This window comes from Scomber scombrus, chromosome 6, assembly GCF_963691925.1.
Source record: "Scomber scombrus chromosome 6, fScoSco1.1, whole genome shotgun sequence".
NCBI classification, from domain to species: Eukaryota; Metazoa; Chordata; class Actinopteri; order Scombriformes; family Scombridae; genus Scomber; species Scomber scombrus.
Window position 1 is genome coordinate 12,955,383 of NC_084975.1, and position 14,899 is coordinate 12,970,281.

Genomic DNA, 14,899 nt, shown 5'->3' on the forward strand with positions numbered 1-14,899 from the left:
TGGTAATCACCCATGAGTCTCCTCTGAATCACAAAAAGAAAAGAAAAAAACATTGTTCAAGCATTAACAAGTTAATGTAATTGTATTCCAAAAATGATGAGAGATCAGAGAATTCATTTTCTTCGATAGAGATAGTCATTTTGGAGTACAGCATTATGGTCGAGCAGCTGTAGAGCAGTGTTTAATGACTGACTGCATTATATTATAAATACATGCTATAAAAGCAGTAGTCCTATTCCACTGTATGTTTTTTCAATGAAAACAGTTTGGCTATATTGCTTCTTTTTATCCTGTGTCAACATATTCTCACATCAAGACCCCAGTGCCATGGAAACCTCACTTCCTCTTATGTGGGTGCAATGTAAGCACTCACATCCCCTGTCATGCCATTCACGCTCTCCCTTTATCTTCACACATGCACAGCAGTCAGTGAGTGAACACCACATTCCAGTACATCTCCTTCTATATACATTTATTTCATCCTTTCAGTACTTTACAATTCTTTTTTGCAGCGACATCTTTTGTTAATTCGTAGTAAAACTTGCCTACGCTAGAACATCTGCTACTTTTCCTCAAAATGAATCATGTAAGAGCAAAAGCAGTAAATAACAGAGAACAAGTCAGAAACGTAAATCTGTATATAATTGGGCTTTACATGGAAAACTGAGAAAAATGATCTGTCACAGAGGAAATATCGATATGGCACAATGTATGATATAGAGAGAAGATCATTAGAAAAAAAATGCAGCATTTTGTTTATATGTGTGAATGTACAGAGCAACTGGCACACTGAGGCCTGGGTACGGACACAAGCTTCATTCATCACCCACCCCACCACCCCACCACCCACCCCACCCTCCCCCCTGGGAGCACACAGAAAACGTTGTCACAGCTTCTTTCTTATGAAGAAACCTCTTATATTGCTATGTGTTTACAGCGCATGGGCCCCCAATTATCATATGTGCCATTTCCTTCAACATCAAAGGCTAAGCCGCTGTCACTCACATGTCTTGATTGAGCTTAAATCTTGTATTCAAAAACAGATTAATCCACTATAGATACTCTCCAATTCTGTCTTTTTCTTTTTCTTTATTCCCCAATCGATGTACACACTGTGTATATAGTATGTATATGTCATCATTATTATTCTACTTATCCTCAGGATAACATCAGGGACTTAATATCACCATATTCCCAACTTGATATAAACATATACCATATTTACTGACTTCAGTGGTGCATAAACTGCACAGATTTGTATGCTATACATCAAGCTGATTCATACAATATCCACTCCACTTTGACTATTGCAAAAATCCATTCACAATTGTTTTCCTCATAGGTGCTGTTTCTAATTAAATAGCTCTCAAAAAATGACACATTCCATTATTTAAAAGGGATACAGAGCCCCTTCCTACTGAAAAAAGCACTGGCAGCTATTGCTAAGGCATTTCCAAAACATATACTTTATATACAGAGACCAAGAAAAAGGAAATCAAAGCTGCATAAATTAAGGTAGTGACATTGCCAGTTTCCACTCCAGTCCACGGGCAATGTCTGAAATATACAAAGTTACAACAATAAACAAACAAAACAAACAAAATCAAAGGGTTGTTTTCATCAAATTTCTTTGTTCCTTTTCTTTGCAGTATTTCAAATTAAATAACCCATAAATATTCAATCCAGTTTATTGTCATTGATTGATCATATCCCATTTTGGCTGATAAGCCTTACACTTTGAGGCTTCACCAATTCAAAAAGAAAAAAAAAAACCTCACCACCCCCCTCCCTTTAAAACCAGTGCCTATCCACTCCCATCACCAACAAAGCATATAACCACATTAACACAAAGTACTGACAAACAACACATTCACAACCTGCTCTATCTTTAACCTCCATTCAGTCCTAACTAACCTAGCATGCAGGTCAAAATGCTGCACGTGATGGTTTGAAAGACCTGATCCTAATGAGAATCAACAGCTTCAGACCTGGTACAATACTTTGAACCTCAATATTTCTAAATAAGACACGCATCAGCCCTCTCTTCACGAACACCCTCACCCACTGTCCATTCAGTGCTGGCCACTAAAGTGTTTGTGGCCGTAACCCCTCACCCGTCCAATCTCCTAACCAACTCCTCACTCTGTCCCACCTTTCCTTTCCTCTCCTTTCCTACTCTGTCATGTCTGCCTCTACGCTCCTCTGTCTCACGCCAGCTGTTCTTTATCTGGCGACTCCTCTAGCGTGATGACGGTGAACTCCTCTGTGTTGCCATTTTCTTGTATCTTCTCCTTGTTCATGAGGGTCACCATTTCTTGCTCTCTCTCCTGGGCGTGGGAGCTGGACGCCAATGCTGCTGCCCCGTTCCCCTCGCCGCCATCTTTTGATGTGATCATGAGGGTCTGCTTATGGCCACACCAGCTGCAAGAGCACATTCAGACACATTTATTTATTATTGATTTCTTTTTTGCCATGCCTCAGTCGGCAGCAAAATATGTGAAAATTGGAACACTTGCTATTGTCTACTGTGCACAGTTAGACAAAAAGGGGTTATGTCCAAACCATTCTACCTAACAGCACTATTACTGTAGTATTAAGACAATAAGAAAAGTTATACCTCTTTCTTTTAGCAACTGCTACACACACAAAGAGAATAGCAGCAACTGCCACAATCACTCCAAAGATTACCAGCCAGTCTAGAGGGATAAATAACAAGTTGACAGTGAAGAATAAAAAATTAAGGCCAATAAAGAGTGGATCCAAATACAAAACTTGATGTACTAGTGACCAACATGATGTTATCTGACTACAATTATTTTGGACTTCAGGGTGCTAGATGTACATGTGAAGTTACAGAAACATTGTTGCTCACTTGTAGAATCAGTGCCATCCTTTTGATCAGACCTGGGCACAGACTCTTTTCTGCCATTAGGGAGTGGTGGAGCTGTATGTTAAAAAAAAAACAACAACAACCAAAAGGCAAAAAATTCAATCATTCTTCATACAAGTTATTGACATATTAAATTTGACCGTACTCTCTCTCACAAAAATGTTTATAACATAAAACTGTATTTTTTGATGTGCACCGAGGATTTCTTTCTCTTTAAATTGCCTCTGATCATATATATCATTGGTTTGTTAGGCTGCAGGCCTCTTAATGAGTGAAAATTACGGAATAAACAGATCTGTATGTGTGTGTTTGTGCTTCAATGTCTTTAAGACACACTTTCAAACATTTGGTGTGTCTGTTGAACGTGCTTGATTGCAATTCCTCTGAGGGGTACAGAGACAAAATCACAATGGCCTGTTTTACAAAAAATCTACTACTAAAACCTACTAACACAAGGGGGCGTCCGGTGTTCTCAAAGTTACTTCAGTCCTCCCAAAACCTGTTGCATCTGATAGGATTATGTGCTGCTTTTAAAAAATCTATTCAAAATACAAATTAACTTAAGTGTCAGCATTTGAGGCAATTTTCTATGATTACATTTTTGGATATACAGGAGTAGACCAAATAACAGAAGCCTTAGAAAATACATTTTTAATCCAAAAATGACTATGGAGTTGAATCAGTATAAATATTTTGATCAAATTCAGCATACTTTAGTGAGCTATAATTGCATATAGAACTGTACGCTATTTGTAAGAGTTTTTCTTACAGTCTGTACTGGCAACTTTAGGCTCTGTGGTCCCATCCTCTGGCAGATTTTCAGTAGTATGCTGTGTTTCCTCAGACTCTCCAACAGGTGCCGTTGGAGAGGCGGCTTCCTCCTCAGAGGTTGGTGGCTGCATCCCAGAACCAGTGGGCTGATCGAACACTTTGGGGGTGAAAGTGGACCCCACAGTGCCGTTCTCACTCCCTCCAGAGGATCTGCCCCCCACAGTGGGATCCTCCATAGCATCCTCTGCCTCCTGTGGAATCAGTTCTTTGGGCATGGTGGTGGCTGAGGGGGTCAGTTCTATCACCTCTCCAGGAGAAACTTCCCTAGGAACTAATGTGGGGTTACCTCCGTCACTATCAGAAGCATCCTCAAATTGGGTTGCTTGACCTTCTGCTGATGTAGATTCTTGTATGTCAGACTGTGTTGAGGATTCTGTGACTGTTGGTTGCAGATTAAAAAGGGTCATACATGCTTATAGTCACAACTTTTCTTTTGACATGTTTTGTAAGAACAGTATAAGCCATTTCTTGTTAACTTTTACCTTTCATTTTTTAAAAGCAGTCTTTACATACAACATTTATGTTACATTCCAATACATATTAATACATATTAACAACTCAGCTCTCTTCTTTCCTGATTTCATGCTTCTTAGATTAAAAATAAAATCACTTTGTAAAAGCATGACCCAAATAGAGCCTACTTCTCTGAGAAGTGCATTGTTTGATCATTTTTGTTTTAGTACAGTGTCATTTGTGCTTTCAATGTGCTGTCACATCTCCATGTAAGTATGTTAGAGCATTTTTTATTATTATGCATTCACAAATCATCATCCTGTAATTAAAGTACTTCTTTGTAAGGTAATACACAGCTTAATAAACAGTAATGAGGCCATGTAAAATGTTGCAACTGCTCAGGTACTGCCCTGGTTGTGCAACTGTGCAAAAAAGTGGTTGGAAACTGATCCCTAATTAGCACTCAGGGCAGTCATAACAAGTAACTTCACCCAGAAGTCTACTTGTTCAACCAGAGAAAATCTGGGTTAAATGTTTGTGCCACCTTTGTGAGGGCCTCAAATAACATTGCTAAGAGCTAATAAGATGTTGGTGTTGACTATCGAGGTGAGATCATTGTTAACTGAGGTGTTGGCTTCATTTTGTTTTCTTTCTTTACAGTTTCAGTGCTTAAATGTTGACAGATTTAATTTATTATTTCAGATTCTTGTTTTACCAGTTGAGATTAGTGTTTAAACTTTGCATATATGATGGCAAATGGGTACTGAATGTATTGCAGCAAGATGAATGAATGGGCCTATTTTACTAACCTGGCTCACCTGAGAGTACATTCTCTTTGTCACAGTTCACCTCAAGCCCATCTGGAACACAGGAGAACAGGAAGTACAAGTGAACAAAATGTAGAAGCAAATAATGACAGGTCTATGTGATGCAGAGTGTAAATTTGCATGACACTTCAGTGACAGAACTATGACCATTCATTGTGGATATAGTCACCTTTTTCATCATAGCAGTAGACATCATAGAGTTCATCAACAGTTACGTGTTCATTCAAAATCAAACCCGTCATGTTCTTTGCACAGTTTTCATGGTGTGTGTATCTGAGGATGGCAGTGCTCTTATTGTTGATCCAGCCGTGTCTGATTGGACACAACATTATCATTATTTGCAGCCACATTTTATGTTACAATATGATGCTACTTGTGTTGATACAGAATGTAATCTGGCTCCAAGTTATATTACATCATACAAAATGAACACAAGTCAAATTGCTGTCAGAAGTACAACCAAAAACTGTTGAGGAAAAGATAGTTGTTAGGGTTTACATGATTTCAACCACAAGGCAACTTAGAGTATCCCTATTGTCAAATTGAAACACTTTATTCCTCTTTTCTGGTTTCACAACTTTTAATTTAAACTCATGATGGTGACCAAGAGCATTTACAGTTGAATATTAGTTTTGGGATTGTATAAGGATTTCTGACTGTGAATACAATGTATTCCTGTCACTGAGGACATCATCTATGGTGTCAAAAAGAAAATAGATTTAAATGAACTGAATTTGTGGGCCCAATATGTTACACATTATTATTCAACAACCATTAATAAAATATTTGATCAGTGGATTCAAAAAATAAATGTGAATAAAGATAAATATGATAACATGAATTAGACAATAGCATTGGGTTTCACCTGCAGGTTTCCATGTTTTTATTATAGGCCTGTTCGACTTGCTCTGGGCTTGTCATTGTACTCCCGAGCTGCTCGCACACCTTTTGAGCCCTTTCGAAGGTGAGAGAGTGACGACTTGCTCCCTCAACCAGAAATACTCCAGCATAGCTGCAGCTGCGAGAATTCACTGTAAGGAAAGATGGAGGGGGAAATAGGTTCAGTATCTTACAGGATTTATAACAATTTAGATACAGTGGGGTTTGCTTGTATTTGAATATAACATTTTTGGACGAGATGAGAATTCTAGTCAGTCCAGGACAAATCTCACGCACAAACAAACAAAAAGTAATTCAACAGCAATTAAAATAACATAAAATGGAAATTTACATAAAGTACATAAAGAAACAGAACATTTTTGACAGATGTTTAGCTATGAAATAATATACAAAATGGGTATTATTATTTGGCCTTCATTTATATATAAGGAATGCAGTGGAATCAGGCCACCAAATACCATCTCATTCATATGTTGTTGCTGGATACAGTATGTACGGAATCTACAGTGATTTGGACATCCTTGTACTTTTTTTCACAACCAGACACTAAAGTCAGCTTCCATTCAGAGGTTTCAGTCACTCACTGAACAGTCAGACATATTTCACCTGAATGCATTCACAGCCATAACATGTATGATAAGCAAAGAATTGATTTACACACATGTGGTGTGTTTCGTGGCTGCATTCTTGTGAGAGTCATGAGATAATGTTTAGATAAACTGTCTGTGAGAGAAGAACCAAAGCAGCATGTGTTAGCCAGCATAGTCATCGATAGTGTTTGGCCTTCAGGCCTTGCTGAGACCAGGAGAGATAGACACACAGACACACATATGGAGTATCAATGCATACACACTCTAGAGGGGCAAATAGATACTCGGGGATCAGGTTATCACAAAAAGTAGTGCCATGCTTTTTATCACACTAACTGGCCCCTTTTTTCACAAAAAAAAAAAAACCCATCCACCCCAAACAATATGCAAATGTTGCACTGTGGAATTTGATTGCTGAAAAGAAAACCTCCAGGATGACTTTATCAGTTATGCTATAGGTTATTTACTTGCTCTGTGTAAAGTATGCCTTGTTTTAAGGTGGTTCGCACACTTTCATTCTAGTTGGTCTTCAGTAGCCAATATTATCTGTACAAGGGAAATGGAAGAGGTAATTCTCAAAACCTATACTTAATACAACAAAGTTAAGTCAGAGAAACATCATGGAAATTACTTTCCCTTGTTGAAATGAAGACAAAAATGCAAAATAGGCCTTGCAAATGAGCAACTGAACAGACAGCAGTGTGTCTACACATATCCCCCCCATTCAAATAGCCACATATGCAGCACAAATGCTCTCCAAACAAATAATTTAATGCTTGGTAAAACATAAATGTCAGAGTTTAAACACCCACAGATCTTTCCTGATATGAGCAAGTGAACATTTGCATTGACAAGAGAGGGAAACCACGTGGGGGGTGTCTTCAAACTATGACACACAGCTTTCACACTTAATATTTACCCGTGACTTTGTCTCCATAGTGATCATTGCATGTTTTCCCCTCCCACACATACAAACAAACACACACACACAAAATGTTTTGTGCATGAGACTTTCTGTGAACATCTGTTCAAAAGTTTTGAAAGCATTTAATTTCAATTATGTGAAACAGCACTCAGATCTCATGGTTTCAGTTTTCATTTTGTGGGAAATAACAGAAGTTATAAAATGCATTATACTTAATACATGCAACCTGAAAAGTTGATCAGGAAATTGATGTGTTAATTCTTTGGTGGCTCAACAGATAGTTGTGAGAACACAAACTAAAACTTTTTTACTGCATGAAATGTTAAATATCAGTGGATTTTATATAATATATTGGTTAAACATAAATACAATTTGCATTATGTGAGATCCTCTCTCTCAGACACCACAGATGTCATGTACAGAGTTATTGAAATCTGCACCGCTCATGCATAGAAGACACTCATATCCACAGTGTATCCATTTGATATTTGTTTAAATATGCTACCATGACGTGTAATGATTATTTAGCTTATAGTGTTGTGTATTTAAGTTTATATTCATGGATTTTCTTGGAGAGGTTGATAGATGCTTGTTTGTTATTAAGAGGTTTGGGTTTTTTTGGGTTTTCTGCTGTTTCCCTTCTGTATTCCTTCCCAACCGACTTTTCCCTTCACACCTGCTCCGCATCTAGCCACAATAGCCCTGCCCTGTTCCAAGTGTTTTATCCACCCAATGAGCTCCTACTTCCTCTTCTTCCCCACTCACCTGTCCCTCATTTCCTCATCAGCGCCTCAGTACATTTAACGGTCTAAGTCAATTATTCCCTGTGCTATTTTGTTCAACCTGTTCTGCCCTAAGTCTGCATCTTGGTTCTCCACCTGTCTATTCAGTCCTTAATCCTGATGACCCCACCCATAATATACAGTACCAGTCAAATTTGGACACATTTTCTGGGAAGGTATCCAAACTTTTGATTGGTACTGTATATTATAATTCTGGATTGATAGGCTTCCTGCAATGAAGCCTTGAAAATAAGAGAACATATAACATTAAAAACTATTATGTTTTTAATTTAGGATTTTAAACAAGTCAAATCATGTTGAAACTATTTCTTAAGTGAACACTGAATAAATACTGCATAGCCCTATCTCAGCTAATTGAGTTTGCTCATAGAAAATAACAAAAAAACATACTTTACAAGTTGCTGGGCTCTTGAATGTTTTTTTCTTTTTCATTTAAATTCAGTTACAGAACCATTTATGCATATTAGTGAAAACTTGTAAAATCTGCTCCTTAGAAGTAATCTAATAAAATGTCCTGTAGCCAATATTACATCTGATCACTTGTGGTTTGTTGCGTTGTTGCTGTAGTATTAGACTGCTTTATATTGTATAGTATTTGTCGTTGTATGCACTCATACTGATCACATGCTATACTACAAGACACATTGTTTGTAAAGGAGGAAGTATACTGTATGCAACAAGCCTTACAGATCTCTAGGCTGCATCCTGAATTTGAAACTTTAATTGCAAGTGTCGAACGTACAAATGTAAGAAAATGAAAAAAGAAACTTAAAACTTAAAAATGATATATTGATTTGATTTATTTTTTTCATTTTACATCAAAACAAAAAACTATTACAGTATATCCTAACTGCACATAACTACAATGGCCCAAGATTTTTAGGTAAAAAGCCCAAACATTTAGGACATTTGCTAAATAACAATTTATTTTGTGGTCATGTGGCCAGAAAAGTAAATTCTAAGAGACAAGATATAATTAAAAAGTCCCCCACTTTTCTACTAGCTGTTACGAGTAAACAGAGCACTAACAGCAGCAGGAAGCTCTCTGCTGTTAGTGGCAGTTGGGCAACAAGAGTCAGCCAACACTTGGCTTACTTTGTTTTGTTTGGCTGTTTCAGTTCTTTGTTTCTGTCTTTTTTTTCACACACACGGACACCTGACAGAACCTCGACACATGCTGCCACATGGCACAGTGTCCTTGAAAGTAAGGGCTGGAAAACAAGACAACAGTCTTAGCCTTGCAAAACTGCCCAGAGAGATCAAAGAGAGCTCACCATCAGTAAGCTGAAAAGGGGGCTGACATGAATCTAATCATTAGTATGCAGAGGGAACAGTCATTGGTGTTTTTATACAGTCCAGAAGCCTAGTATGCCAAGGCAGTGACTCTCCCAAAGGCTCTATTGTCACCTAATGGAGTTGAAACCAAGGAAACTGCAAAGTCTGGGTGTACAGAACCTGAGAGAAAGGGAGCTCTTACACAGTGTCTTGCCAAAAAAAAACCCAGCTGCACTAGAAGTAATAGACAAGCTGGACTCTCCAATCTCACTTCACTTTCTCTACCCTCCTCTCCTCCAATTTTCTCATTTTCTCTCATTACTCTCTGTTTGTCTTCTCCATGCCAGCAATAAAAAAATAAATTACCCCCTGCATGCAGGTGCACATACATGCATACACAGACAGGCGGATCACATGCACACAAACATACTGACGTTGGCTGACAATTGCTAAAGTTATAATGTTTGTATAGCCATGACGCAGCGAAGAGCACATAGAGAGAACCAGCATGCTCAGTATCATGATGATAAGATTAATAAGAAACACAACACTGGCTTGTTTTTATCTGCATTTTTTCCCTTGTTTTTCTCAGTTACACTTTGCTGAAAATGTCTGAACGAAACTAAAGTCAGTCCCGTGCTTAAACAGAGAGTCTCTTGTAAAAGTCCCCATAGTCTACAACTACTGTAACATCATTTTAGCCACAGTCCATCAGCTGGCTTGGAGAGAGGCGTTGTCACCATCACTCCCACAATGCTCGACTATCTTCCATTATCACACCTCCAGAGAAGTTGCTCTGTCAGCAGACATGTCTTTCCCCTCAGTGGTCACAACAAAGATCCTCAGGGCCATTGGGACAGGTGAAACATGAGATCTGGTGCAAATATGTTTGTGGGTGTGCACACACACACACATACACAAACACACACAGAGGCAACATTACCTGAAGGTCACAACAAGGACTCTCATTATCTGATTTTCTCTCTTATGTGCAATTCCTTGGTGTGCCTCTTTCCACCTCTTTCCACCTCCACCCATTATACCCATATTTAAAAGAAGCCCAGCTTTCACTCAAATGAGTAGGATGGGTGCATTTTTAAAGCCTTAAAGCCCCTCTAAATTGGAAAAAAGGGTTTCAATTAATCCAAATAGATGATACCTTGTAAGAAACAACCTGACCTCCTATATTCTTTTCAAACATTTAGATTTGAAAGTCTTAAGTGGAAATGAGACATTTTGAGACATTATTTGCAATGCAGAACTACTTTCATTGGCTGTTTTTGTTGGGATAAACTATCAGTGCATATGATATGTTTTATAGAAATACTTACTCAAGGAGCATACCGGTAGTCTACTGATTAAGATACATGCCATATAACCACAGTGTGCATGGTTCAAGAATAGGAGTGGATCTTTGTTGCATATCAACCACCATCGCTCTTACCCCTTTATTTCCTGTCAGCTCTCTCTTCTCTAAACAAAAATGCTCTAGAAATATGTATAAAGAAAATAATATTTATTAAAGGGAGAGTGTAGCTAGGGAACTTGAAACTCACAAAAACGTTTTTAAAAGTAAGTAGTAGGTTTAACAGCACACAAAAAAGTAGACAAGAGCTGAAATATAAGAGACCCTGCACTACTCAGGACAAGATGAAATGTATATGTGGGGCTGGGTGTAGGAGAGGAGAGGGATTATACAAGACATTGGTGCTGGGCCATTCTGCTTTGTAGCAGAGGGTACAGTACAGCGGTGAAGGAGGCAAACACGTGTATGAGAGTCTCAGGTGGCAGGAGATGGTGCGTACAGGCACAAACCCTCTTTGTCAGGGCCCAGTCCCAGTCCACGGGGCCCCTGACCACCCCTGACCTTGAAACATGACACGGGCAAATACAGGAGGGGTCGTTACGCCAAGGAGGCAAATACGGCCACATTTGCAGGAAGTCCAGCGGTCAAGTTGGCCGAAGTGCATGTGCTTGAGTTTTTATGAGAGGAGAGAAAGAACTTCTGTGCAGTGGCAAGTGGCAAGAAATATTTATGGCCGTCTGTTCTTGGTGTCAGTGGACAATGTGCTATCTGCTGTCTGTACAGGAAACCTCAAATATACAAGAACACTAAACTTTCAGATTACATAAAGTTAGTGGGAGTTTTTGGATGTGTTGACAGCTTTGATCAACAGATTAGATTAATCACAATCAACACAATAATCTCTTGCTGAGTGCTCTGAGACAGGAAATCGACAAATGATCAAATTAAAAGGTCTCACAGATTGGTGATCATAACTTTCTTCAGTTTCATGATCAAGTGAATTTTGAAATGCAATGATGAATTTCAATTATACTAAATAGGATTTTATTACTCCCTATATATATATATATGTATATATGTGTCTCTGTGTGTGTATCTATATTCATTTTCTGATTTTCAGCCACTAGTGAAGATGTGCCAGTAGCCACTAGAAATTTCAATTTTCATTGAAGCATGTTTGCTAAGAGTTTCTATTGATCTTACAGAAAGAATTGTAAAATCGCTCCGTAAATCTCATCTTGGTTTATATGGAAGTCTGGCATGGCCATAGGATCTAGTGTCCTGTTCTTAATGATGTGCTTCAGGCGAAACACAACCACTGGTTTAAGGTTCAAAGACAATGTCTGGACCAGTAAGTAGTAACCACCGCAGGACACTTCTCACCAGACACCAATTACTCACCACACTCAGACATAGAGATTCATGTGCAAACACACATACACACAAAAGCTCACAACTCCACAGCACACAAGGAACCTTGAGGGGCCAAACACATGTTGAAGCACTGGGGGGGGTGAAAGTGGCTCCCCTGACCTCCCTACATCTTCCCACATAGAGTGTACATACATGCTGCCTAGGTAATCTCATATTTGCCTTTAAATACTGGTCAGATTCATAGCTTGATGCTGATTGTTTTTTGGCACAGTGCCAGAGGGAGTCTTTGTGAGCAACCTCACCATCACCTCCTAAGGGAACCCGCCAGACGAACCCAAAACCTGTTTGATTCAGCACCAACTTCACCTGCAGAGATATATTGCTCCAAGCAACAAATCCAATCAAAAACCTTGCAAAGGTAAGAAAAGAAAGCACATGTGAGACAGAGACAAAGAGAAATAGCGAGAGATTGAGGAATGAGAAAAGCTAGAGCGATTGCTGAACATCCTTTGTGTCAGAGAATAAAGCATTAAGCGTGGTAGACTCCAGCTGTAGCAGCACAGCAAAAAAGGGCAAAAATTATGTCTATTCTTGAATATAACTGGGAAAAAAAGACAGCTTCTGAAAGCTAGACTGATCATCCAAAACCCTGATAAATAAGGTTCACCTCCCAGCATGTGAATGTGTATGAGACACAGAGTGAGCAACAGCGCCTGTCTCCTTTGTGTCTATCAGGAGTCTCAGTCTGGCAGACGTAAGCCTGTCTGTGATGGTGTAGCACACGCTCTCTAGCCGGCATCCACTCATCCATTCTACAAGCAGCACCAGCAGCAGCAGAGCACAGCCTCTTTCTTTCACTCTCCTCTCCTTATATGAACGCTCACTCATCAAGAAATTCTCACCAAGGCTCAAGAGTAGGAAAAAAAAAACAATAGTGTCTGGTCCTAAAGTCTGACAACAAAGGAGTGTCAGCCAGTCAGCCAGGAACAATTTAAACAGAATAAGCACAAAGAAAAAAACCCTCAAACAAAGAGCCATCCGCTGGGCGCAAGCACAGTCCCCTCACCTTGAAGTTGTTCCGACCTGGAGGAGGCCAGAAATCCAAAGGTGACCCACAAAAGAAGAGTCCACATCCTGGGCAAAACGTCTGGCGATGGCTGGGTAAGTAGCTGGGAATAAAGGTGTGTAACAGCTCTCCTGTGGTCCTGTCTTCCCTCTGCCAGGAGTGATGGGTGCTGTGTGTGTGTGTGTGTGTGTGTGTGTGTGTGTGTGTGTGTGTGTGTGTGTGTGTGTGTGTGTGTGTGTGTGTGTGTGTGTGTGTGTGTGTGTGTGTGTGTGTGTGTGTGTGTGTGTGAGAGAGAGAAATAGAGAGAGTGAATGAGTGAGAGAGCAGTAAAAAAAAAAAAAAAAGAAAGACAGAGTCGGAGAGAGAGAGAAAAGAAACCTGGTGCTGTGGATGGAGTTGCTGTGAGTGTCTTGTAGCTGCAGGAGCCGACTCAGACTTTGCTCAACTTTTCTATTCTCTGCCTCAAAAAACACAGAACCTAGTGGCACACACACGCAAAAGGGGAAGAGTGGTTCATGTGAGCACACACCCTTCTGCCTCTCCCACACTTGCCCCACCTCCCCTCCCGCCCCACCTCTCACACACTCTCTTTTGCTCTCTTGCTCATTCTCTCCCCTCTTCCTGCCTCTGACTGCCTCCACAGTTTGTAATGGATAAGAAGAAGATGATCTCTCCTTCTGTCTGGCTCCTTATCCTTGTCTACCTCCCACCCTCCCTACCTCCTTCCCTCCCTCCCCATCTCCCCATCTCCCGCTCTCCCCCTCTTCCTCTTTTCATGTTCCTGACAGCAACAGTTTCTGAGAGCCCATCTGGTCTTTTGTTCAGTCCTCCTTACTCCATTTTCAATTCATCTGATTTTCTTGTCTCTGCTCCCTCGTTGTCTCTCTTGCTGTATGTCTCAGTATGATCCTGTGGCACCAACTGAAAAGGGTCACATCCATTTCACATAGACACATTTCACCTTCAAGTTTCCAAAGATCCAAAACATGGATGAAATATTGCAAACATTTCTCTGTGTCTAACATCTATTTTTACCTGCCTTGATCTCATCACACTAATTGGCCAAACATACATAAATCCACCAGAAAAATATGGTTAAGATGTGAAAGCTACTAAGCATAAACCTATATAGTATCCACAATGATTGCTGTGAAATCTGTTCCAGCAATGCTTCTACCTCAGGAGTTCACAAACCATGCTTGATTGCTATCTGCACTATCTCAACAAAAAAGTTCCAGCCCCATCATGAGACACTTACTTCCATTCTTACCTTGGATTGAACATTTCACCTCAGCAAAGTGGTGGATGGAGTCACCTCAGGTTTCTTGAAGCTCCCTGATAACATTTTATGTGTTGTTTGCGTGTGATTGTGCAATATCTTTTTTCCTAAACAAGTGTGATAAGAAAGCGTGACAGCTTAATTCTGTGACTTCCTTACCAACCATGCTTAAAGAGTGTCTAATGGCTCAGCGTGGTCAGTGACTTCATGGGAACAGCACTCAAATAAATGGATTTGACCCGGCCCTTCAGTTGAACACAGCTATTATTACGCTTAACTGCTCATGGCATTTAAATCACAGCTCATTTATATCTATATTTGTCAAACAGGAAGTATTGGGGGTAATGTGCCAAGACTACTTTCCTGCAGGTTGAGTAATA

The 14,899-nt window shown here is 39.7% G+C and overlaps 1 protein-coding gene across 3 annotated transcripts; it reads right to left on the reverse strand.

The window, feature by feature from the left end:
* Nucleotides 1-866: 866 nt before the first annotated feature.
* On the reverse strand, nucleotides 867-13,680 carry cd44b (CD44 molecule (Indian blood group) b). 3 transcript variants are annotated; one of them, XM_062420948.1, is made up of 9 exons: nucleotides 13,619-13,680; nucleotides 13,241-13,409; nucleotides 5,867-6,032; nucleotides 5,171-5,313; nucleotides 4,984-5,034; nucleotides 3,660-4,100; nucleotides 2,873-2,944; nucleotides 2,618-2,696; nucleotides 867-2,421 (listed from the first exon to the last, which is right to left on the reverse strand). In XM_062420948.1, the coding sequence occupies exons 2-9, from the start codon at nucleotides 13,305-13,307 to the stop codon at nucleotides 2,208-2,210; spliced, it is 1,233 nt and encodes a 410-aa protein (XP_062276932.1). In that variant the 5' UTR covers nucleotides 13,308-13,409; nucleotides 13,619-13,680; the 3' UTR covers nucleotides 867-2,207. The 3 variants fall into 3 exon arrangements, with proteins under 3 accessions (XP_062276932.1, XP_062276930.1, XP_062276931.1); XM_062420946.1 differs by having other exon boundaries at nucleotides 4,993-5,034; nucleotides 13,619-13,674; XM_062420947.1 differs by having other exon boundaries at nucleotides 13,241-13,629.
* Nucleotides 13,681-14,899: the final 1,219 nt, after the last annotated feature.

Bases quoted from the DNA above. Each gene is read 5' to 3' on its own strand.
- cd44b (XM_062420948.1), bottom strand. From the start codon at position 13,307: ATGTGGACTCTTCTTTTGTGGGTCACCTTTGGATTTCTGGCCTCCTCC. The intron at 6,033-13,240 runs GTGAGGGGACTG...CTTTCCTTACAG, and splicing joins CAGGTCGGAACAACTTCAAG to TGAATTCTCGCAGCTGCAGC. The intron at 4,101-4,983 runs GTTAGTAAAATA...TGCAACCAACAG, and splicing joins TGTACTCTCAGGTGAGCCAG to TCACAGAATCCTCAACACAG.